General features: G+C 43.9%; 1 protein-coding gene across 1 annotated transcript; it reads left to right on the forward strand.

Moving 5' to 3' along the window:
• The first annotated feature begins 19,882 nt into the window (after window positions 1-19,882).
• Window positions 19,883-21,618, forward strand: LOC120553041 (shaker-related potassium channel tsha2-like). The gene has a single exon (XM_039791096.1). It carries the CDS (start codon window positions 20,071-20,073, stop codon window positions 21,565-21,567), a length of 1,497 nt encoding a protein of 498 aa, XP_039647030.1. The 5' UTR covers window positions 19,883-20,070; the 3' UTR covers window positions 21,568-21,618.
• The last annotated feature ends 3,660 nt before the right edge of the window (window positions 21,619-25,278 follow it).

Consider the following 25,278-nt stretch of genomic DNA (forward strand, 5'->3'; position numbering starts at 1 on the left):
TCTGTTGTTGCCGCTGACAGACTCAGATTATTATTCTAAGTGTCTGACAACATTATGGGATGGATCCCTACAGAGATAGACCTTTTAGTTAAAGAGTAAGATCCTTTTAGTTTAACATGAAACAGCCACGAAATCACCATCACCAAACTCCACCAGACTCCATGTAAATAATCAGGACTTTTAGCGTGTATAGAGCCAGCATATTTCCACCAGACTCCATGTAAATAATCAGGACTTTTAGCGTGTATAGAGCCAGCATATCTCCACCAGACTCCATGTAAATAATCAGGACTTTTAGCGTGTATAGAGCCAGCATATCTCCACCAGACTCCATGTAAATAATCAGGACTTTTAGCGTGTATAGAGCCAGCATATCTCCACATGTAAATGGGTGAATTAAGGGTTTATTTCAACCAAACCAGAGTGATGATTGTTGGAACAGTGGAAAGATGAACCAAGACGGCTTTTGGTAGTTTTATTTTGTTTCTGTCCACTTTGAATTAAGTGTGTTTTACGATGATAAAAGTACTGATTATTTACATGGAGTCTGGTGTAGTTTTTCACTGGATTGAAATTGAATCCTTGAAAGTACCTGAAGCAAATACAGCTTTGTTCTGACGCCAAACATCCACCCAGCAGAGTCCTGGCGCTGCATCACGCTTGTGTGTAATAAGAATAAGAAATGAGGTCTGAAGCAGAATTAATTCACATCTTCTGGTGCGGGCGGGGGGGCGATGCCAGACAGTCGGTAGCCGTGGCAACCTGAGGCCAGTCCTCTCTGCCTCCCAGCATCAGCAGCGGGATGCAGAGAACTGGACCTGTCACATCCCATCACACGCTGCTCTCGGAGCAGACAGAGACGACCAGCTGTGGTCAAACACACTCGTTATGTCACGACAACAAAAGAAATGAGGACGCACAACTGTCAGACGTTATTTAGGAACGTCAGGTGTGATGTGTAATCTCTAGTCTCGCAGGGAGTGGCCTATGTTCCCACAGCCCTATGGTCCCACAGTCCTATGTTCCTACAGCCCTATGGTCCCACAGCCCTATGTTCCTACAGCCCTATGTTCCCACAGCCCTATGTTCCTACAGCCCTATGTTCCCACAGCCCTATGTTCCTACACCCCTATGTTCCCACAGTCCTATGTTCCTAGAGCCCTATGTTCCCACAGCCCTATGTTCCCACAGCCCTATGTTCCCACAGGCCTATGTTCCCACAGCCCTATGTTCCTACAGCCCTATGTTCCCACAGCCCTATGTTCCTACAGCCCTATGTTCCCACAGCCCTATGTTCCTACAGCCCTATGGTCCCACAGCCCTATGTTCCTAGAGCCCTATGTTCCTACAGCCCTATGTTCCTACAGCCCTATGTTCCCACAGCCCTATGTTCCTACAGCCCTATGTTCCTAGAGCCCTATGTTCCTACAGCCCTATGTTCCTACAGTCCTATGTTCCCACAGCCCTATGTTCCCACAGCCCTATGTTCCTACAGCCCTATGGTCCCACAGCCCTATGTTCCTAGAGCCCTATGTTCCTACAGCCCTATGTTCCTACAGTCCTATGTTCCCACAGCCCTATGTTCCTACAGCCCTATGTTCCTAGAGCCCTATGTTCCTAGAGCCCTATGTTCCTACAGCCCTATGTTCCTACAGCCCTATGTTCCCACAGCCCTATGTTCCTAGAGCCCTATGTTCCGAGAGCCCTATGTTCCCACAGGCCCATGTTCCTACAGCCCTATGTTCCTACAGCCCTATGTTCCTACAGTCCTATGTTCCCACAGCCCTATGTTCCTACAGCCCTATGTTCCTAGAGCCCTATGTTCCTAGAGCCCTATGTTCCTACAGCCCTATGTTCCCACAGCCCTATGTTCCCACAGCCCTATGTTCCCACAGCCCTATGGTCCCACAGCCATATGTCCCACATTTCTAAGAATCTTTTTACTGAAAAATAGGCCCTATGTTCCCACAGCCCCTAACCCACCCCAACCCTTGAAGGGAAATGTAGGAACACAAGACCTAATTTTGAAAATGTCCTAGAAATGCGGGAACATACCCTTACGAAAGGAAAATATATTTATCAGTATATTACTTGAAATATATTGTAATATATTGCAATATATTATTTTCCATTACATTTAACAATAAATTATATATTGAAAAAACATGGAATAATATATTGATGATACATATATTATATATTCATGTAATATATTGCAATATATTGCAAAATATACAAATAATTGCCGCTTTTAATATATTGCTATATATTGAACATGAATATATAATATATGTGTTCATATGTTCCAAAATATATGCTAATTTATATTTATAAATATCCACCATAATGTATTCCCCTTTATATGGGAAAACGTATTGGTAATTTATGTAAAGATATAGTTTCAAATCTATGTTTAATATATGGTAGAATATATTTTAAATATATGTAAAATTATATGGAAACATTTATGTACAGATATATGTTTAATATATGGTGGAATATATTTTAAATATATGGAAAAGTATATGGAAATGTAGACATGAAATATATGTACAAATATGTGTTTAATATATGGTGGAATATATTTTAAATATATGGAAAAGTATATGGAAATGTAGACATGAAATATATGTACAAATATGTGTTTAATATATGGTAGAATATATTTTAAATATATGTAAAATTATATGGAAATGTAGACATGAAATATGTACAAATATGTGTTTAATATATGGTAGAATATATTTTAAATATATGGAAAAGTATATGGAAACGTAGACATGAAATATATGTGTTTAATATATGGTAGAATATATTTTTAATATATGGCATACATAATTTTTGCCCGGTGTCTTAACAGTTACTTTTTAAGAAAGTAAAATTGCTAAGGCCATATGGTCAAAATTAAATTATTTAATAATAATGTAATAACTATAACAATAACTTATTTCACTAGTAAATTGCTGTTGAATGAGAAAAACAACCACCAGATGGGAAAAGTGCCTTAACAACAACTTTGAATGCACCACGGTAGGTTACCAGTTTCACTGAACGCACCGTCTGTGTTTTTCCGACAACGGCAGCTGCAGATTGTTACGTCCCGGTGTTGAATCCTCTACAGTTTCTTCCTCTTCAGTTTTTCCTCGCCACTCTCGCAATAGCCACTGCTAATGCTTGCTCTTGAGGGAATTACTGTAATTGTTGGGGTTTTGGAATTTATAGAGCGTGGTCTAGACCTACTCTATCTGTAAAGTGTCTCGAGATAACTCTTGTTATGATTTGATACTATAAATAAAATTGAATTACAGTGAAATACAGACAAACTTTACACTGTTTAGCGTTAGCTGTCAGCATTGTGACAGTGTTTAATCCAGTTACTAGCTAGCGGTAGGCTAATGTTAGCTGCTGTCGAGTGTAGTGTTAACTAGCTAGCAGTAGGCTAACGTTAGCTGCTGTCGAGTGTAGTGTTAACTAGCTAGCAGTAGGCTAACGTTAGCTGCTGTCGAGTGTAGTGTTAACTAGCTAGCAGTAGGCTAACTGTAGCTGCTGTGGAGTGTAGTGTTAACTAGCTAGCAGTAGGCTAACTGTAGCTGCTGTGGAGTGTAGTGTTAACTAGCTAGCAGTAGGCTAACTGTAGCTGCTGTGGAGTGTAGTGTTAACTAGCATCACGTGCAGCGATGTTTCCGTTGCCTATAACGTCTGTTTCAGAGCACCAGAGAGCAGAGCAGACATATCAGCAGCACCGAAATGAGGCGCCAAAATCCACGTTGCTATCCGGTCCGGTAGATACAGGTCGTGAAGGCACCTGTGTCGTATTAGCACCGGATTTCGGTACCCAACCCTATTCAGGAAGAAGATTTTTATAAGCAGGCAGGTAGGCAGGAGAAGGTTTGAGGAAGGGGATTTATTAACAAAAACACGGCAGCACTGACTGTACGTTCACACCGCCGCCGACTTGAGCTTCTAAAGTTACCGGAAGTCGTTCATTTTTAACGGAAGCTTCTCTCAGCTGCAAGGAGCGGCAAAATCTGTCGGTGTCGCGTTTTGAGCGAACAGAGCATCAATCAGAAAGTTGAAAGTAGGTCAACGTTATGGTAACGAGCTATGACGCGGTTCAGCGGCAAAACGACCAGCAACTAATCGGAATATGGACCTCCTTCGTGCTGGCTGATCCCGGAGAAACATACGATGTAAACTTTCGTTCCTACAAAAACATTAGTTCCAAGACAATAGAGGAAAAGTTCATCATCGCTGTTGCTGGGTTCCCCGATCATTTATGATAGGACGTTGTTTGCGTATAGGGACCAGTTAACGTTACCTGCTGGTCACATGGTCTCTAAACAGTCACATGGTCTCTAAACAGTCTCATGGCCTCTAAACAGGTCACATGGTCTCTAAACAGTCACATGGTCTCTAAACAGTCACCTCGTCTCTAACCAGTCCTCTCACGGTGAAGTCCTGCACGGATCAACAGCTGGTTGGCTGCTCGCTCTGCCTGCATATTGCTGCGGTTCAGCGGCTAACGAGCGAGCTAACTGCTAACAGACACCGCCGCGACCAACAAACAACAAAAATTCTGCCATTATACAGTACAGGCCAAAAGTTTGGACACCCCTTCTCGTTCAATGAGTTTCCTTTTTATTTTCATGACTATTTACATTGTAGATTCTCACTGAAGGCATCAAAACTATGAATGAACACATATGGAATTATGTACTTAACAAAAAAGTGTGAAATAACTGAAAACATGTCTTATATTTTAGATTCTTCAAAGTAGCCACCCTTTGCTTTTTTATTACAGTTTTTGGCCATTGCTTGAACACTATAGACCCATGCTTAGACTGAAGTAACACAACTTGAAGCTTTTGTTACCATACCTCAAACACATGTACCCATACCTTAAACAAAAGCGCTGCTTTGCACTCTAGTTGCAATTCTGCAACACACTTACTCCTTTATGCAACACACTTGGTCCTGCATACTACACTCTATTTCATACAGAAGACACTTCGTTCTAAAATGAAATCTCAGGGTGCCATTTGGAAAACACATGTATCCAAAATACAAAACACATCGGGTAATTGCAACCACTCAAATACACACCTAAAGGCACTTACTTGCAAAACTGAACACCAATCAGCCAGCTACAAAAAGCCCTCAGTTTAGCCATTTCAAGAACTTTGCAAGCATGGATGGGGAGAGAGCAAGAGGCAGAGGTAGAGCAAGAGGAAGAGGAAGAGCAAGAGCAAGAGCAAGAGCAAGAGCAAGAGGAAGAGGAGGAGGACAAGGTCAAGGTCGAAGAGGCCATGCACGGACCCCTATTTCTGATGATATAAGAGCAACTTTGGTGGACCATGTCATCAACCATGGCCTGACTATGAGGGAAGCTGGGCAGAGAGTCCACCCACATCTAAGCCGCTTCACAGTGGCATCTGTAATAAGAACATTCCGACTAGAAAACAGGTATGTCTTCACCTCTCTACCTTCTACTCTGCTCAGATGGTATTTACAGCACTGTACTACAGTATATCACATTACCACAGTCATTACACACACGTGTACAGGGTATTGCAGGGTGCTAATGCTCCTTTTGCAGCCAAAGTGGTAGTTTTTGTGAAACATACCATACATACCATACTTTACATTGCTTGCGATGTCGATGAGGTCCTGTGGCCAGACCCCAACAGACGGCAGGATCCATGAGCCCACATATGCACAATTGCCATGATTTTCTGTGTTTACAGTAGTGTTTTTCTATTGTTATTATAATTTTTTTTTGCTTTATCTGAATTCATGTTACTGCAATGTACAGTGCTGCAATGTACAATATTGAGTAGGCCTATTTGCTTTTTTGGTTGTTTGAAAATGTGCCTCCTGAAAATCTGCCTTCTGAATAAACACTGACAATCAAAGACTGCAGTGTTTTATATAATGTAGACTAGTGTGTTCCCCCTGATCTGAAAGTGTATGCATATGATGCAAGTATGTGGCATTTTGTCATCAGAGTTACATTTTGACAAAGGAATGTTAGGTTTTGATAGCAGAGTTTAGGTTTTGATAGTAGAGTTTCAATTTGACACAGATGTGAATGGTATATGTCCCAGTGTTGTGTCATGTTTACTTGTGTGTAGAGTTTTGGCACAATGAGCAAAGTTTTGCAAAATGTGTTCAAGCAACGGGCAAAAACTGTAATAAGGGAAAAACTTCCACTAATTAACCCTGACAAAGCACACCTGTGAAGGTAAAACCATTTCAGGTGACTACCTCATGAAGCTCATTGAGAGAACACCAAGGGTTTGCAGAGTTATCAAAAAAGCAAAGGGTGGCTACTTTGAAGAATCTAAAATATAAGACATGTTTTCAGTTATTTCACACTTTTTTGTTAAGTACATAATTCCATATGTGTTCATTCATAGTTTTGATGCCTTCAGTGAGAATCTACAATGTAAATAGTCATGAAAATAAAGAAACACATTGAATGAGAAGGTGTGTCCAAACTTTTGGTCTGTACTGTATATGTACTTTATAAAAGGTTTCTAGTGTCAGTGTACTGGCCGTGCAGTGGCTGCTTGTGCTTTTTTTTTTTTTTTAAATTGTGTGTTGAACACGATCGAAGAACGCTGCCACGTAAGAGCGGCCGAAGCGTCAAACAGCTTCCCCGAACTTTTTGACAAGCGTTCTCGACAGGGCGGCCAGAGCTTCTTTTGCAGCTCAAGTCAGCGACGGTGTGTACGTACAGTAAGGCTGGTAAAAACCCAGGGAAAAATACTAAAAAAAAAAAGGCACAAGGCTGAACCAAACTGACAGGATAGAAACTAACTCAATAGACCAGGACCAGGACACAAACTAGCAGGGCCAGGACCACAAACTCACACAGGCAGAACAACGGACACAAAACAATCTAACAAGACACAAAGGGAAACACAGAGGCTAAATAAACTAGGTAAGGAGCTAACACGGGACAGGTGACACCAGGGCAGGGGAACAGGTGGAGCGCATCAGACAATCACACAGGCGGGAAAACACAGGAAGCAGAACTAGACACGACGAGACAGAAAACGGACTATCACAATAAAACAGGAAACAGAACATAATGCAAAACAAGACCGAAAATAATAATAAATTGAATTTATATAGCGAATCACTCAATGACAAGGAGACAAAACCCACAGTACAAAAACAATCCATAGGGACCTACATTAAACAGAAGTCAGTCCTTCCAGAGTTTTTTTGTGATTGTTGCGGGACAAAAATCCTTGATTATGCGGCACGTTTTCTTAAAAAATGCGATGGAATATGCAGGATATTTATCAGAGGTGTATAGTCCAGGTGCCAGAAAGTAAAAATCCTGCCATGTTTTTGGATCTGCCTCTACATCTAGAACAGGTGTTTTCACTAACGAGCTCATCTACCTGGTAGAGGAGCTGGTTTAATGATGGTTGGGACAGCTGCTGGACAGGATTTCTACTTTCTGGCACCTGGACTATACACCTCTGATATTTATGCAATTTTATGCGATGAAATTGCGGGAACTTGCAAAAACTGCAGTTTGATGAAAAAGAGAAAAAAAAGTGATTCCCCCAACACCCTGCTTTTTTAAAACTTAATTTCCAAAAATAGTTTACAGATATTCAGTCATTGCAATAAGTAAGCAAATAAGATACAAAAATATATACAAATAATATAATATTAAAGTAAAAATAAAAGTAATAGTCTAAACAGGGAAATAAAAGATACAAAAGAGACAGACTTTCAAAAATTGTTAATAATATAGACAGCAGGAGCACTTAAACAGATAATATCAGATATTAAGATAGCTTTCTTATTGGATACCAACTTAAGAGACTCAGAGTACAACATGTCAAATTCAACCTCCAACACCTGCTTTATGATGATGTTCACTTCACTTCATAACGTCACTTCATAACGTTCCCATGGCAACAGGGGAAAATGGCTGCTCTTGTGTGAAGTAAATGCAACATTTTTTCAAGATGTACAGTACAGGCCAAAAGTTTGGACACACCTTCTCATTCAATGCGTTTCCTTTTTATTTTCATGACTATTTACATTGTAGATTCTCACTGAAGGCATCAAAACTATGAATGAACACATATGGAATTATGTACTTAACAAAAAAGTGTGAAATAACTGAAAACATGTCTTATATTTTAGATTCTTCAAAGTAGCCACCCTTTGCTTTTTTATTAATAAGGGAAAAACTTCCACTAATGAACCCTGACAAAGCACACCTGTGAAGGTAAAACCATTTCAGGTGACTACCTCATGAAGCTCATTGAGAGAACACCAAGGGTTTGCAGAGTTACTAAAAAAAGCAAAGGGTGGCTACTTTGAAGAATCTAAAATATAAGACATGTTTTCAGTTATTTCACACTTTTTTGTTAAGTACATAATTCCATATGTGTTCATTCATAGTTTTGATGCCTTCAGTGAGAATCTACAATGTAAATAGTCATGAAAATAAAGAAACACATTGAATGAGAAGGTGTGTCCAAACTTTTGGCCTTTACTGTATATTATCTGCCCACTTACCACTTACCACACACACACACACACACACACACACACACACACACACCTGGGTCAAGGTTCAATATGGAATGGATTAATCTGCGTTTAAAAAAAAAATTAATTTATTGAAATGAACGTGTTATTTTGACAGCCCTAATATAAAGACAAACTATTACATGTAAAAATATAGTGCCCTTTTTGGTCTTGATTGCAATATATTTTTTTATATGTAGGCTGTCAATATATACACATATATGGTATATGCATATATGGCAATATATTGGAAAATATAAATATTAAATCACATATGTGGGAATATATTGCCCAATATATCACGTGATATTTTCCAATGTACTGCAATATATTTTGGTTTCGTAAGGATATGGCTGACCCCGTCTTGCATTACCTGCTCTATCTCCACAGCGCTGTGGAAGAAGGTCTGGCTACACCACAGATGTATTCTGGGATATGGGAGGGAAAAAAAACGCTGTATTGTTTGTATTTCTTTAAACCAATCACAGTCGTCTTGGGCGGGGCTAAGCTCTGGACGCAGCGAAGGCGGCTCTGCTAAATAGTCTCAGGAAGGAACTTGTTTTGGTGGAACATTTGCACCCTGCTAAAGAAAATGCCACATACAGGGTCCTATCTTGCACCCGGCGCAGCGCAGCTAGTTCAGGACCGACCCTGTTTCCCATCCAGCGCCCACGCCGTTTAAATAGCAAATGCACCTGCACCCATCTGTAGACCATGGGCGTGCTGGTCTTACAGGGAGGTGTGTTCAGGTGCATTCTGGGCGTGCTGGTCTTACAGGGAGGTGTGTTCAGGTGCATTCTGGGCGTGCTGGTCTTACAGGGAGGTGTGTTCAGGTGCATTCTGGGCGTGCTGGTCTTACAGGGAGGTGTGTTCAGGTGCATTCTGGGCGTGCTGGTCTTACTGGGAGGTGTGTTCAGGTGCATTCTGGGCGTGCTGGTCTTACAGGGAGGTGTGTTCAGGTGCATTCTGGGCGTGCTGGTCTTACATGGAGGTGTGTTCAGGTGCATTCTGGGTGTGCTGGTCTTACAGGGAGGTGTGTTCAGGTGCATTCTGGGTGTGCTGGTCTTACATGGAGGTGTGTTCAGGTGCATTCTGGGTGTGCTGGTCTTACAGGGAGGTGTGTTCAGGTGCATTCTGGGTGTGCTGGTCTTACAGGGAGGTGTGTGGTGAAGTGAACTGTTGACACAATCCAGTACCGTGAGATATTTAAATGAGCTGATCCATGGTTAAACCTCATTGGCTCTTACCAGTGTATCTCTGTGTGTACTTCGTCCACAGCAATCCCACCAATCAGTCCCAAACGTCCCAGTTTGATGGTTATTTCCGAAACAGAGTTTTGCAAGGCGAGGGACATCTATGAAAAGCCGTTTTGGGTCGTCTTTCCACTTTTTCTAATGCACTGGAATGCTTTTCATAGTAAAAGATCTAATGCTGTCTGTGCAGAATTATTTTAAAACTCATCTTCATATTATTACAGTCATGCAAAAAAAAACTGAAATTTCAGTGTTATGAGTCTGGCATCTCGTTATAACTGCTTCCCGTGAAGGCCTTGATTGGGGTCGTGGCGCTCTGGGTAATTGCATTAATTGTATTCTCTCCTCGCTCATTACGCACAGCAGAGAGCAATCGCAAGAAGGCTGAGCTGCGCCTCGTCTCATCTGAAGCCAAATCCCTACTTTTTTTGTCTGTGTTCGTGTATGCAGGTGTGTGTTTAGTATTGTGTTCTTTGTGATGTGTTGGTAGTAATGTATTGAAGTAAGCAGGGTATGTGTACATGTGTGTGTATAGGTTATTTGTGTCTTGTGTGTGTCTGTATGTCTGTACGTGCGTGGGAGTGTGTGCATGTGTGTGTGTCTGTGTGTGTGTGTGTGTTTGTGTGCGTGCGTGTGTATCTGCGTGCGTGGGAGTGTGTGCGTGTGTGTGCGGTGTGTGTGTGTGTAAGCATTGAACATTTTGTTAAAAGAGAAGAGAAAGTGGTAAATAACAACCAGATACAACAACTTTTGAATCTGCTGTATACGATTTTTTCCGACGTCTTTGGCGACTTTTTAAAAAGGTTTTTGGCACCTTTTTTTCAAAACAAATTCGCGCATTTTTCTTAGTTTTGGACACTTTTATTTCTCTTTTTTTCATCAATGTTTTTGTCTTTTTTTTCTCGTTTCGGTGCTTTTCCTCCATTGATTTAAAACATTTTTTATTTTCCACGATTTGACACTTTTTCGTAGGCTACGTTGTACGTAAATCTGTACATCTTATAGGAATTATTTTTCAATATTTTTGTAGCTTTTTCATAATTTGTTTCTTTTTTCCGAAGTTTTTTCATTTATTTATTTTGACGATTATGGCCTTTATTCCCTGCGTTTTTGACAGGTTTTTTTTTCAACATTTCTCGCTTTTTTCTGAAGTTTTTCTCGCTTATTCTCTCATTTCTTTATTTTTTCTGAAAGATTGTCTTTTTTTTTTGACGTTTCTGACACTTTCTTTCAACATTTCTGTCTTTTTTCGCTTTCGCTTGTCGGTTCTTGTGACTTTGGTTGCTTTTTCTGAAGTTTTTGTCGTTTTTTTTTTGACGTTTGCCTTTTTTCATCAACGTTTTTTTACAACATTGCCCTTTTTTACACTTTTCTTCTGATCTTTCTGTTTTTAAATGAAACCCTTGTGTTATCCACATAATGTTTTCAGACGCTGGAAGTGGAATTGTGGGTTTTGGGCGTGCTTGCCCCTCTGGCACGACGATGTGTTTTCTGATCCCAGCGTTCCCAGAGCGTTTGGACGCCGCTGCGCCGCTGATTGATGGAGCTATTCTTATGGCTGTGACCCGTTACGTAAAAAAAACACAGTCAGACCCTAAAAATAAGAGCAGGCTTTCCAGGACATTCATTGCTTGCTTTCGTACAGAACCAGGAATCTGGATCCATCAGTCACCGCCCAGATTAATCACATTAGCGCCATCGGAGGCCGCGTGGATAAAAGTTATCGCCGCGAGTCTGTTGTGGCTGAGCCGACATAAACCGGTCCGTGTGGGGAAGGAGTTATGTCAAATGTATGATACGTGCAGCTGAGATAGAAGAGGCAGCTTTCCAGGAAACAAATAAATAACTGGGGGTGTGGGCTGTGAGTTCACATCGCTGGTTGGAGTTGGATATGTTGGAGTTGGAGTTTGTCCAGTTGTAGATGTTTAAATTTCCATTTTTAGAGCTGCACGTAGTGGACTTTTTGCCACAAAGCTGCACAATAGGATCACATAGAGTTATATTAGAGTGTACGGAAGCCCATTTCCGCCAACGTGATGAACAAAAACACCATCCTGTAAGTTCTTTATAATGAGAACCTTCTCAAAATAAGGAGTTAGTTTCTCAAAATAATGAGATAATACCTCAAAATATTGAGTTAGTACCTCAAAATATTGAGTTATATCTCAAAATAATGAGTTAGTTTCTCACTGGATGCATGTATTTTCGGCCGGATGTCTGTCCCCGTCCAGGTTAAATCCAGACAGCTAGCTAGACTATCTGTCCAATCTGAGTTTTCTGTTCTGCATATCATATCATTTTGAGCATCAAAGACTTCCTTTACTGCATTCTGATACACTTTTATGCACCAATTTACTGTGGAAATACATTTATTGCCTATGCAAAGATAAAAAAACACAGATGACAATTCTAAATATGTCAAAAATATAATGGAAAGTATGTTTTTGCGTGTCATTGGGCATTTTTAAGTGGGAATATGGAAATCCTGGAGCTTTCTTAGTGGGTATACTGCGTATACCTGCGTATCACGTAGACCAGTGTTTCTCAAATGGGGGTACGTGTCCGCCTAGGGGTACTTTGGAGGACTGCAGGAGTACGTGTCCCCCTAGGGGTACTCTGGAGGACTGCAGGGTACGTGTCCCCCTAGGGGTACTCTGGAGGACTGCAGGAGGTACGTGTCCGCCTAGGGGTACTTTGGAGGACTGCGAGGGTGCGGTGTCCCCCTAGGGGTACTCTGGAGGACTGCAGGGGGTACGTGTCCCCCTAGGGTACTCTGGAGGACTGCAGGAGGTACGTGTCCGCCTAGGGGTACTTTGGAGGACTGCAGGGGGTACGTGTCCGCCTAGGGGTACTTTGGAGGACTGCAGGGGGTACGTGTCCCCCTAGGGGTACTCTGGAGGACTGCACTGTACGTGACATTTTTTGCAAAATTTGCTTTAATTACCAGGCTGTAGTTACCTCTACTGTGATTTTTTTCTCCAAGTTTGTCGCTTTTTTCAAAGTTTTTGTCTCTGTTTTTGAAGTTTGTCACCTTTTTTGAAGGTTTTGTCGTTTGTTTTGACCTATTCTTGCCTTTCTTCCTGACTTTTTTCTACTGTCTGTTTTTCTTTGAACTTTTTGTCAAATTTTTTCTGCTTTTTTCAAAGTCTTTTGTCACTTTTTTCGAAGTTTGACGCTTATTTGAATTTTTTTGTCCCTTTTGTCGCCCTAGTGTTGCCTTCCCTCTTCTACTGTGTTTTTTTTCCAAGTTTTTATTACTATTTTCGACCTATTCTTGCCTTCCTTCCTTCTTTCTAACGTCTTTTTCCAAGTTTTTGTCTCCTTTTTCCATCATAATTTAAATATTTTCCAGGTCCAAGGCTGTTGTTTAGTAAATCCATCGCTGACATCGTTGTATTCTTCCTCTTTATAGAGACTTTTTCTTTCTACCAAACATTATTAGCGCTGGTTAGGGGGTACATGGCTTTAAAACACTGTTCAAAAGGGGGAACATTATTAAAAAACAGCTGGAGAACCACTGATGTAGACTACACCGCTGGGTTATTGCTATGGGACGGGCTAGTATGAACCTAGGAAGGGAAAATCACAGTATACCCACTACAAAAAACTAGACTCCACCACTGCGTTACACCAATCACAATCATCTTGGTCTAACTAACCGGATGTCCTGGAGGTTTTATGGTTTAATGGCCGGTGCAGTTTATCAGGGTGGAGTGGGAATCCTGTTTATACGCCCACATCATTAAACTTCACCTCTGCACTTCCACCTTAAAGCAACTGTATCTACTGAAGATTATTAATATTCTGCTCAGCTGAAGGCATGCGGTTTTTTTTGTCGGACGCAGCAGGAAATCAATCCGTCACTTTGCATGCTGGTTGTGAACCATGTAATCTCCTAATGCATCGCCCCCCCACCCCCCCCCCCCACCCTCAGAGACGCAAGAGAGATTCCTGACATCAGTGACATGTGAAGACAGTCGTGCAGCCCGAGACTCACTCACATTACTGGAGCGGAGCGGTCACCTTCACCCAAACAGACATACAAGCAGCCATTGGTCATTTTAGACCATTTTTAGGGGGGGGGGAGGGGGGGCTCAAGCTCCAAAAAACTGAAGAAACAACAACAATCCCAAAGCAAAAGCTCTCCGTCTCGCCTGTGACTCACACAATGGACTCTTTTTCACAGCAGACATGTTGACTTGTCATAGTAGGAAAAGCACAGCTGACACTGATAACCTTAACGATGGCTCAGTTCCATCAAGTGTCCCAGTAAGATATTTCAGTGAGTCAGCATGAACAATACCAGGACCTCTCCTAAGTGGAATGCAGCCATCAGTAATGGTTTAATACCAGGACCTCTCCTAAGTGGAATGCAGCCATCAGTAATGGTTTAATACCAGGACCTCTCCTAAGTAGAATGCAGCCATCAGTAATGGTTTAATACCAGGACCTCTCCTAAGTGGAATGCAGCCATCAGTAATGGTTTAATACCAGGACCTCTCCTAAGTAGAATGCAGCCATCAGTAATGGTTTAATACCAGGACCTCTCCTAAGTAGAATGCAGCCATCAGTAATGGTTTAATACCAGGACCTCTCCTAAGTAGAATGCAGCCATCAGTAATGGTTTAATACCAGGACCTCTCCTAAGTGGAATGCAGCCATCAGTAATGGTTTAATACCAGGACCTCTCCTAAGTAGAATGCAGCCATCAGTAATGGTTTAATACCAGGACCTCTCCTAAGTAGAATGCAGCCATCAGTAATGGTTTAATACCAGGGCCTCTCCTAAGTGGAATGCAGCCATCAGTAATGGTTTAATACCAGGACCTCTCCTAAGTAGAATGCAGCCATCATTAATGGTTTAATACCAGGGTCTCTCCTAAGTGGAATGCAGTCATCAGTAATGGTTTAATACCAGGGTCTCTCCTAAGTGGAATGCAGCCATCAGTAATGGTTTAATACCAGGGTCTCTCCTAAGTGGAATGCAGCCATCAGTAATGGTTTAATACCAGGACCTCTCCTAAGTGGAATGCAGCCATCAGTAATGGTTTTGAACACACCTGTGCTTTTCCTACTACGACATGGCAACATGAAAAAGGTCTATCCTACGGCGCGCGGCGCTGCAGGTGGAGACGGTTATAAGACACGTTCAGTGGCACATCCGCTCTGCAAACGGTCCGCATACGTTAAACGTGGGGTATACTGGCCGCAGCCGACCTGTGGAGCGCCAGTGTGACGTCACGGGAGCGCCGTAACTGTTTATACCGGCGCGTTGTGGTCGCGGCACTAGTTTCAGTCTTCTCCTGAACAGAGGTGGCGCTGTTAGGCAAAGGCTCTTTCTACGGACTAGAAGAAGAAGAAAAAGGTAAACAACGGCAGAACTGGCAGCAGCGTTGACGTCAATGCTTCGATCTGATTGGATGACCTACTTGGTGGGATCGAGCCTTTCATTCACCATGAAAGAACTCATCTTGACCCGGTACGTTTACCAGAGAGACCTGCAGTCACTCAGAGAGTCCTGGCCCGCCAGCGAGATCTTTGTCATTTTGACATCACATTGGCGCGCGCAAGCTCGGCTGCGGCGACTGCAAAACGCCCGTTACGCGTTCAATGTAGCCAAAGCGTCAGAGGCGGCTGTGGCTCAGTGGTTGAGCGGTGGACTGCCAATCAGAAGGTTCGATCCTTGGCCCTGCAGTCCCATGTCAAAGTGTCCGGGGGCAAGATGACTTGCCCCCGATGCTGTGCCAACGGAGTGTAAATGTGTGTGAGTGCTCTGATGTATCTGAAGAGCAGGTGGCACCTCGCACCACAGTGTCTGAATGTGTGTGAATGGTTCCTGTACTATGTAAAAGCGCTTTGAGTAGTCGTTAAGACTAGAAAAGCTCTGCATAAACACAGTCCATTCATATTTTAAAAAATCCCAAGGACCGAGTCATCAGTTTAACAAGAAAACACTGCCTTTCTCCCTCCAGCCTTTGCCCCTGAAACTGATGAGTGGAAACACGTTTTCTTTTCTTTCTTTCTTTGACTCTTTTGTGTCGTTTTTTCTTCTTTCAATAATCCTAACGAGGCGTTCGGAGGTCCTTAATGAACCCAGACGTGTCAATGACTTCAATTAAAGATGGATGTCTTTCCTGCTGAGATAACAGGCCCATCCTCCTGATGCGCTGAACCCTAATGTTCTCCACAGAGACGCCAACCAATTTAAACTGCTTCTACAGATTATTATTATTTTTGCCTTTTAGATCTGCTTCGAAAAATATAACAACTGAGACATTCACATCACACTAAAAAATTAATATTAGGGAATTAGTGATTTTTTAAAAAGAAATGTTTACAGATTTTTCATGTACTTTTCTAGCTACACAGTCCTATATATATATTTATATATATTTATCTTTATTTATCTGTAGTTTGTTTTTTACTGTGTATTTACTTTTTGTTTACTTCCTATATTTAGCTAAAAGTTTATTGTTATTGTTATTCTTATATTGTATTTTTTTTTATACATCTTTATTTTCTAAGTGTTTTGTAAGCTGCTGAAATCGGCTGCTGGAAATCTAATTTCCTTGCAGGAGTCATCCCAAAAAGATCAATAAGGAGAAGTCTAAATCTAAGTAGGGGGTCCATGACTCACACCCATACAGCAGGGTCTCTGTCTTCAAAGACTCTTTCCCTGAAGCACCCCTGGCACAGCTCAGGCGATGGTTGATTTCGGAGTCGATGTCATCTTTTGAGGAGAGGAGGCTGCCAAGGTATTTTATTATCTTTTGGGCTTTTCCGCCTTTATTCGTCAGGACAGCTAGGTGAGAAAGGGGAGAGAGAGAGAGAGAGAGAGAGAGAGAGGGGGGAGACATGCAGGAAATCGTCACAGATCAGATTCAAACCTTGGACCTCTGCGTCGAGGCATTAACCTCTAATCGTATGTGCGCCTGCTCCACCCGCTGAACCAACCCGGCCACACAGCACACAGTGGTCAACATTTTCAAGGATGATGTTGTCCACTTTTATGGTGGACTGAGTTGGAGGCTGATTAGGTGGAGGTTGAAGTAGGACCTGACATTACCTATGCCATGGGCCGGCCCTGAACTGTGTGTGTGTGTGTGTGTGTGTGTGTGTGTGTGTGTGTGTTTGGATTTCAGCGTGACTCAGAGTGAACTACGAGGAGCCAAACACACCAGCGGGTTCGAATCAGAGGCTGTTTTTAAAATAGGTCTGGAAATGTTGCGTCATTAAATGTTACAGCCGTGTCCTCTCGCTGCCCTGTGAGAGCTCCTCTGATTGGTTGGACAACCGTCTGGCAGCGCGAGAGGCGCTACCGAGCGACAAAAACTACAAACGACATCGCGTCGTCTGTTTCTGACGAGAGAAACTATGCAACTGGTTTAAAAGACAGCCGTGGAAGAAGTATTCAGATCCTTTACTGCAGTAAAAGTACCAATACCACACTGTATAAATACTCTGTTACAAGTCAAAGTCCTGCAGTGAAAATATAGTTAAAGTATTAAAAGTTAAAGAAGAATCCTCCCATTTTAGGAAGTGGAAACGATCCAAACAGTTGTCTCAAATTATCTTCTCTCTCTCTTTCTTTCTGTCTTTCTCTCTCTTTCTGTCTTTCTTTGGAGGACAGCTGAAGACATGCAGGGAGGGAGAGGGGGGAACGACATGCAGCAAAGGGAGTTTGTTGAGTGTTACACCTGAGGAGTACACCTCTACATATGGGCGCGCCCTCTACCAGGTGAGCTACCCTGGCGCCCGGAGACAAGTGCATAAAAGACAAATCATTGAAAATGTGTCTCCTGTAATAAATAGGTTTTATGATTTTGGTTCTGGGGGCTGAAGCTCCTGCTGAATGACTGTCTCTCGGTGTCTTCTTCTCTCAGATGTTAATCTGTGTTTTCCTCTTTCTTGTCAGTGTCAGTGACCGTGTGTGTTTTCTTTGTTGTTTTTCGTGCAGTTTTCCCCCCCCACCCCCCGACCCCCACCCCCCGCTGCTCCCCCCCGGGGCCGTTCCATGGGAACAGAAACTTTTCCTGCAGCCCTGAGAGAAACGCAGCTATTTTAGGGAAACACGTCACAGCTTTGAGCTGCAGCCCAGAAACTCGACTTCTTTCCGTCTCTTCCAGCCCCCAACCACCCCCGATGACTTGTTGCAGAGCAGCAGTGTTTCCCTTCCACCCAGAGACATGTTGCTGCGAAGCTCAGCGTGTTTTCAGGTTTTCAAGCTACTATGAGTTTAAAAAGAAAGTCCAAAAACATTTTTGCTAAAGGCATCAAAAAGGGCGACAAAAGTGTCCGGGTGAGCTCATTTGGTAGAGCAGGCGCACTGAAGTTTACTTCTTAACGCAGCGGTCGCTGGTTCGACTCTGACCTGCGACCCTTTGCTGCATGTCATTCCCACCTCTCTCTCCCCTTTCATGTCTTAAACTGTCCTGTCGAAATAAAGGCCTAAATATACCTCCCACCCCCCCCAAAAAAGGGCAACAAATAACCCAATGAAAAAGGCTTCAAAGAAGTCGAAAAAAGTGGCAAAAACAATGAAAAAAAGAGACAAAAAAAGCCAGCAAAAGGGACAAGAATGTCCAAAAAAGGCGACAAAAACAACAAAGTGTAAAAAATTGGTGAACTCAGCGCCTAAAATGTTGAAAAAACAACAAAAAAGCCGAAAGAAACATGAAAAAGGTGACAAAAACGACAAAGAAAGCGTCTGAAACAAAAAAGCTGAAAAAGGGGACAAAAGAGTCCTTTTTCTTCCTTTTTTTATGTTTTTTTGGACGTTTTTGTTTGTTTTTTGTCTCTTTTTTCAACGTATGTGTCTCTATTTTGGCTTTTTGGATGCTAGTTTTATGTTATTTGGAGGTTTTGTGACAAAAACAACAAAGAAATTGTCCAAAACTTAAAAAAACGGAAAAGAGGACAAAACAATATCGTTTTTGATGTTTTTGGGACGTTTTAGTCACTTTTTTCCAACCTTTTTGTGTCTTTTTTTCAACGTATTTGTCTCTATTTTGGCTTTTTGGATGCTATTTTAACATTGTTTTTATGTTATTTGGAGGTTTTGTAACAAAAACAACAAAGAAATTGTCAAAAAAAAAAAAAAGGGGGACACAAAAAAAAAACATGGAAAGAAGAGACAGAAACAGCTGGAAGTCTTGTCCATAGGGCAGCAGATAGGTTCGCGCCGGCTCTTCTGTCCGTGCACGCTGCAACATGCTGCAGGCATGACGGATCAAGTCGTGCACAACTTGTGGAGCAGCTGAGTCGCGTTCAGGGCTGCTGTGGTTTAAACGGCTGCGGCGTGACATTGCAGAACCTCTCTCTGTCTCTATGCGTGTGTCTAGATAAAAGGATGGGGGGGGGGGGTGGAGGAAGACATAACCCTGAGCCACAGGTATTCATTCCGAATCAAATTTATGAGTGAAAAAAACGACCATTTCTTGCACGAAATGTCTCGCTCTTTCCACGTCTTTTGGTTGTTGTTACGCCATCAAACCGTCTGCAATCACGACTGCGTGTTCCTGTTTTGCAAAGTCCCCATCCCATTTCACCATAAACAGCATGTCAAGTGATAACCTTGAGCCTATGCCGTGCCGTGCCGTGCCGTGCCGTGCCGTGCCACGCTGGAGACAACAGGTTCATTACGCACACAGACAGCTGTCTGTGTGCAGCAAAGTCTCCACATCCCCGACACGTTCTCCCTTTAAAATGGACATCACGTTGCGCGTGTTTGTTCCTCAATATCTGGATCTGATTCATAATGAGCATATGTGTGTACATGTGTGTTTTATCCCCCCCACAGAGAGAGAGAGAGAGAGAGACACAGAGAGACAGAGAGAGAGAGAGACACACACACACAAAAAAAAAAAAAAAAGAGAGAGAGAGAGAGAGCAGACACAGACACACGCGCCACACGTCAGCTCGGGGAGGGCAAAACCTGCTTAGGATGCAGCGAATGTGACAGCAGAGCGGAGTGGATAGTCCAGACTACAGCAGCCAGCGCGTGGACGGGGAAATAGGTGAGAGCGTGGAGGTGGAGGGGCCGGGTGGGGGGGGTTATTGGCTCAAACAAATGCCAGTGGAAGCAGCTCACCCGCAGACGTAACGGAGAAAGAGAAAGAAAGAGAAAGAGAAAGAAAGAGAGAGGGAAAACCGCTCCAAAATACGCGCGGAAGTGTCGGGTGCCAGGAGAGGGGTCATAGAGGACTGAGGCTGCGGGGAAGTGTCGCCCTGGTTCCGGGGGCGGTGGGGGGAGAAAGATGACAGTGGTGCCCGGGGAGAACCTGGATGAGACTGTGGCTCTGGCCGGGCTGTCCGCGCAGGATGTGTACGCGCCGGCGGAGAGAGCGCAGTCGGAGACCCAGCTGGACCACCACCAGGAGTGCTGCGAGCGCGTGGTCATCAACATCTCCGGGCTGCGCTTCGAGACACAGCTCAAGACGCTCGCGCAGTTCCCCGCCACGCTGCTGGGGAACCCGCGCAAGCGAATGCGCTTCTTCGACCCGCTGCGCAACGAGTACTTCTTCGACCGGAACCGGCCGAGCTTCGACGCCATCCTGTACTACTACCAGTCTGGCGGGCGGCTGCGCCGACCCGTCAACGTGCCCGTGGACATCTTCATGGAGGAGATTAAGTTCTACGAGCTGGGGGAGGCCGTGATCGAGAATTTCAAAGAGGACGAGGGGTTTATTAAGGAGGAGGAGCGCGCGCTGCCGGAGAGCGAGTTCCAGCGGCAGGTCTGGCTCCTGTTCGAGTACCCGGAGAGCTCGGGGCCCGCGCGGGGCATCGCCATCGTCTCCGTGCTCGTCATCCTCATCTCCATTGTGATCTTCTGCCTGGAGACTTTGCCCGAGTTCCGCGAGGACGCCAGGACGACTTTTGACGAGCCAGCGCTCGCCGGGAACGGGAACGGAACCGCGGCGCGCGCAAAGACGAAAGCGAACCCCTTCACGGACCCGTTCTTCATCGTGGAGACCCTGTGCATCATCTGGTTCTCCTTCGAGCTGCTGGTGCGCTTCCTCGCGTGCCCGAGCAAAGCGGCGTTCTTCAAGAACATCATGAACACCATCGACATCGTGGCCATCATGCCGTACTTCATCACGCTCGGGCTGGAGCTCGCGGAGCACCAGGGCAACGGGCAGCAGGCCATGTCGCTCGCCATCCTGCGCGTCATCCGCCTCGTGCGCGTCTTCCGCATCTTCAAGCTGTCCCGCCACTCCAAGGGGCTGCAGATCCTGGGGAAGACGCTGCAGGCGAGCATGCGCGAGCTCGGCCTTCTCATCTTCTTCCTCTTCATCGGCGTCATCCTCTTCTCCAGCGCGGTGTACTTCGCGGAGACGGACGACCCGGACTCGGGCTTCAGCAGCATCCCGGACGCCTTCTGGTGGGCCGTGGTTTCCATGACGACCGTGGGCTACGGGGACATGTGTCCCGTGACCATCGGGGGGAAGATCGTGGGCTCGCTGTGCGCCATCGCCGGCGTGCTGACCATCGCGCTCCCGGTGCCCGTCATCGTGTCCAACTTCAACTACTTTTATCACCGGGAGACGGAGCACGAGGAGCAGTTCCAGTACACGCACGTGACCTGCGGGCAGCAGCAGCAGCAGCAGGTGCAGTTCGGGGAGTTCAACAGGAGCGACAGCAAGCCGTCTCTGTGCAAGTCGGACTTCCTGGACAACGACGCGGACGCGGACTCCATCAAATACACCAACTGCAGCCCGCGCAAAACCTACACCGGGAAGCTCACAGACGTCTGAGTGGGCCAGTAGGGTTTGTTTAAACATTGGCGGGGCGGCGCATTATATCTTTGGGGGTCTGGTGGTTGTTGAACATTTTGGAGAGTCAAACACTTCCATTTCCTGCATTCTGCTGGATTTAATCGAAATTGAGTGTGTAGTGCATATGTGATATTAGTCCCAATATTTAGAACAGGTAGTTCCCTTTATTAGATAGACAGTGGATAGACAGGAAAGTGGGGGGAGAGAGAGAGACAGACAGAGAGAGAGAGAGAGAGAGAGAGAGAGAGAGAGAGAGAGAGAGAGAGAGAGAGAGAGAGAGAGAGAGAGAGAGAGAGAGAGAGAGAGAGAGAGAGAGAGAGAGGAGGGGGGCCGCTGCAAAGGACTCAGCCTACATGGGGCGCACGCTTTACTGGGTGAACTACAGGCCGCCCCAGAAGGGGTAGATTTGCCCCCCTCCCTCAAAAATAGGAAATGTCGAGAGCTATAAACAATCTATATACTGAAATTGTTGCATGAAAATGCACCATGCAGGATGCAGGAAATGAAGTGTTTGACGCTCAATATTTTATTTAAGGGAGGAACTGTTATGTGCCCCCCCCCCCCCAATGTTGAAACCAAACCTACACCCTTGATGGACACAGATACTGTTTACCGTCAGGTCGCTTATAGATCTCGACGTTTTTGCGAGCGCACCTGAAGGCAGCATCATTTTCCCGGAGAAAGAGAGAAAGAAAGACGTCTGCAACGGCAGTTCAAGGGCAAGGGAAGTGAAGGAATATGTACATGTTTTGAGCGTTATTTTTTACCGTACCAAATCTAGCTCTTCTAAATATTGGGGGGCTGGGGGGGTCATCCTGTGCTCTGCTTTGACTTCAGACTGCACGGAGAGCTTCTCTTTTTGTGCGATCGAGAGGGGAATTCATTTCGCCACAGGATGGATTATAAAGCTAACTTTCCTCATCTGAAACAAGTCTTCCATTAGCGCGTGAGTCAGGGAGGGAGGGAGGGGAGGGAGGGAAAACTCTTGGAAACGATCCGCCTTTTGCCCAATGGCAGCACTTTATTATTGTTTTTTTTTCAATGTTTCTCTTAGTAATTGATGCGTAATTTATTGGCATATAGTTCTAATGCAGGTTTAAAGTTTACATTCGCTTTTGATTTCTGTCCGTGTGAAGCAGAAACATCAAACAGGACCAACTTCCTGTACAGATGCAGGAGGCGCGCACGTGCGAACACACGCACAGACACACACACACGCACACACACACACACACACACACACGCACGCACGCACGCACGCACAGACACACACACAGATAGACAGACAGACAGACACACACACACACACACACACACAGCACACTCATACAGACACATACAGACACATACAGACACACATGTAGACACACAGACACACATGTAGACACACACAGACACACACACATGTAGACACACACAGCACATGCATACAGACACATACAGACACACACAAGACACAGACACACATGTAGACACACACACACACACACACACACACACACACACATACAGACACACACATGTAGACACACAGACACACACAAGTAGACACACACATGTAGACACACACAGACACACACAGCACATGCATACAGACACATACAGACACACACAAGACACAGACACACATGTAGACACACAGACACACACACGTAGACACACACGCATACAGACACAAAGACACACACAAGACAGACACACACAAATAGACACACAGACACAGACACACATACACAAGACAGACACAAACAAGTAGACACACAGACACACACACACACACACTTAGACACACAGACACACACACACACACACACACACACACACACACACACACACACACACACACACACACACACACACACACACACACACACACACTAATAGCTCCATGTTTGTAGAAAGCATCATGAAATCAGGTGCAGCTTCTTTTTTTTCCCCAAACCAAGAGCGCCCCCGTGTGGCTGAGAAGCAGCGCTGCGTCTCTGCAGTGGATGCAGTTTCCATAGCAACCTTCCAGACTTTTCTGTATTGTCTGCAGCCAGAGGAGTGAAAGCTGTGGAGGCCACACAACCACCATGTTGTGGAAGCCTCCATGTTGCGTCATTTCAACCCTCCAGCAGTTAAAAACAAATCAAATATAACATATTTACAGACAGTCAAGTATGTGTCAGTCACACAGAGAATATGATCCACACAGACGCCCGAAAACTGGGCTGCAACTAACAGTTATTCTAATTGTCGGCTATTTTAGGCTTAAAATATATTATGTTGAATATGATGAGAAAGAAATGTCCGTCGCAAGTTCCCTGAGACTCAGTTGAGGTTTGAAATCTTTATTTTTCTCCATCACGATGTAAACAAAGAAAAGTAAACCATCACATAGAATAGTTTGTGAAAGAAAAATTACATTTTGCATTATTTTAGAGCTTAATTGATTCTGGTTTTGGGTATTTTGGATATTAAGTGTTGTGATAAAATGTTCGGAAGCAACAAATGACAGTAAAAGTACAATTTGAACAGCAATGCCTACTGGATTAGCACAAGTTACATAAACAAACTAAATCGAATACAAAGATGTAAAAATAAATGACATTTTGCCACTTTTTGTTGCATATCAGCAGCCATGTATGGCAGCCAAAAAAGGCCAAAATCAGAATTTTATTTTTTGAAATTGCAAAACTTCAAGAAACTGAACAGATCAGTTACTAAAATTAACCTTTTTTTTCTCCCAAAACATCTCTCCAGTTATGTTATATTCAACTTCGGGAGCGACAGGAAACCCTGAACATTTAATTTTTGAAAATGCAAAAAAAAAAAATTGTAATTTAACAAGAAATTGTTAATCGCAAAAAAAAAAAAAAAAAAAATGCTGAAATGGAAATTATTTTGGCACTTTTTTTGCTTCCGTACATTGCTGCCACAGAACTGTAGTTGAAATCGCAAAATCAGTTTTCAAAAAATGTCAACTTTCAGTCTCAAATGCTCTCCAGTCTCAATATTTTAGCATTTGCCCCGATATTTAGCGACCAGTCGGGGTTAAGATGCCGAGATTTATTTCACAGTGAGACAACAACAACAACAACAACAACAACAACAACAACAGGTCACCTGCTGCGTTCAAGGTTTCCGTAATTAGCGCCGTCATCGAAGCTCCTTACTCACCTGGACTCCCGGGACTAATCATTCACACAAACAGGATGGAAAACAAGGGGATTTTTCAACAAACTGATGGAATAAAAAAATGGTCCCAGAGGACGTGCTGTTGGATTATAATCTGACAGACAGGCAGACAGACAGGCAGACAGACAGACAGACGGACAGCTCTTCAGCTTCAGAGGACCACCGGATTCATACCACCGGCTGGTCACAGAGAGAGGTGAGTAAAAACAGCACAAATATATTCATTTTTATACAGGGATGCACCGAATCTAGGATTCGGCTTCTGATTGGGCTGAATTTTGGGCTTTTTGACAGGGTTCTGGTTTCTGCCGAACCTTTAGAATTTTTTCCCAGGGAACCGAACCCTACGTTTGCACTCGGCGCGCTGCGCTGGTCGCCGTAGTGACGGCGCCGTTGATTACGGGAAGGTGTTTACGTAGGTGGAGCGTTCAATGCAGCAGGCTGTGAGGAAGTGGACATGGATCTGGTGAGCAGAACAAGTTGTTGTTTGGCAGAACTTTCAGTCAAAAG

The sequence above is a fragment of the Perca fluviatilis genome, chromosome 23, assembly GCF_010015445.1.
Source record: "Perca fluviatilis chromosome 23, GENO_Pfluv_1.0, whole genome shotgun sequence".
In the NCBI taxonomy this organism is placed as follows: domain Eukaryota; kingdom Metazoa; phylum Chordata; class Actinopteri; order Perciformes; family Percidae; genus Perca; species Perca fluviatilis.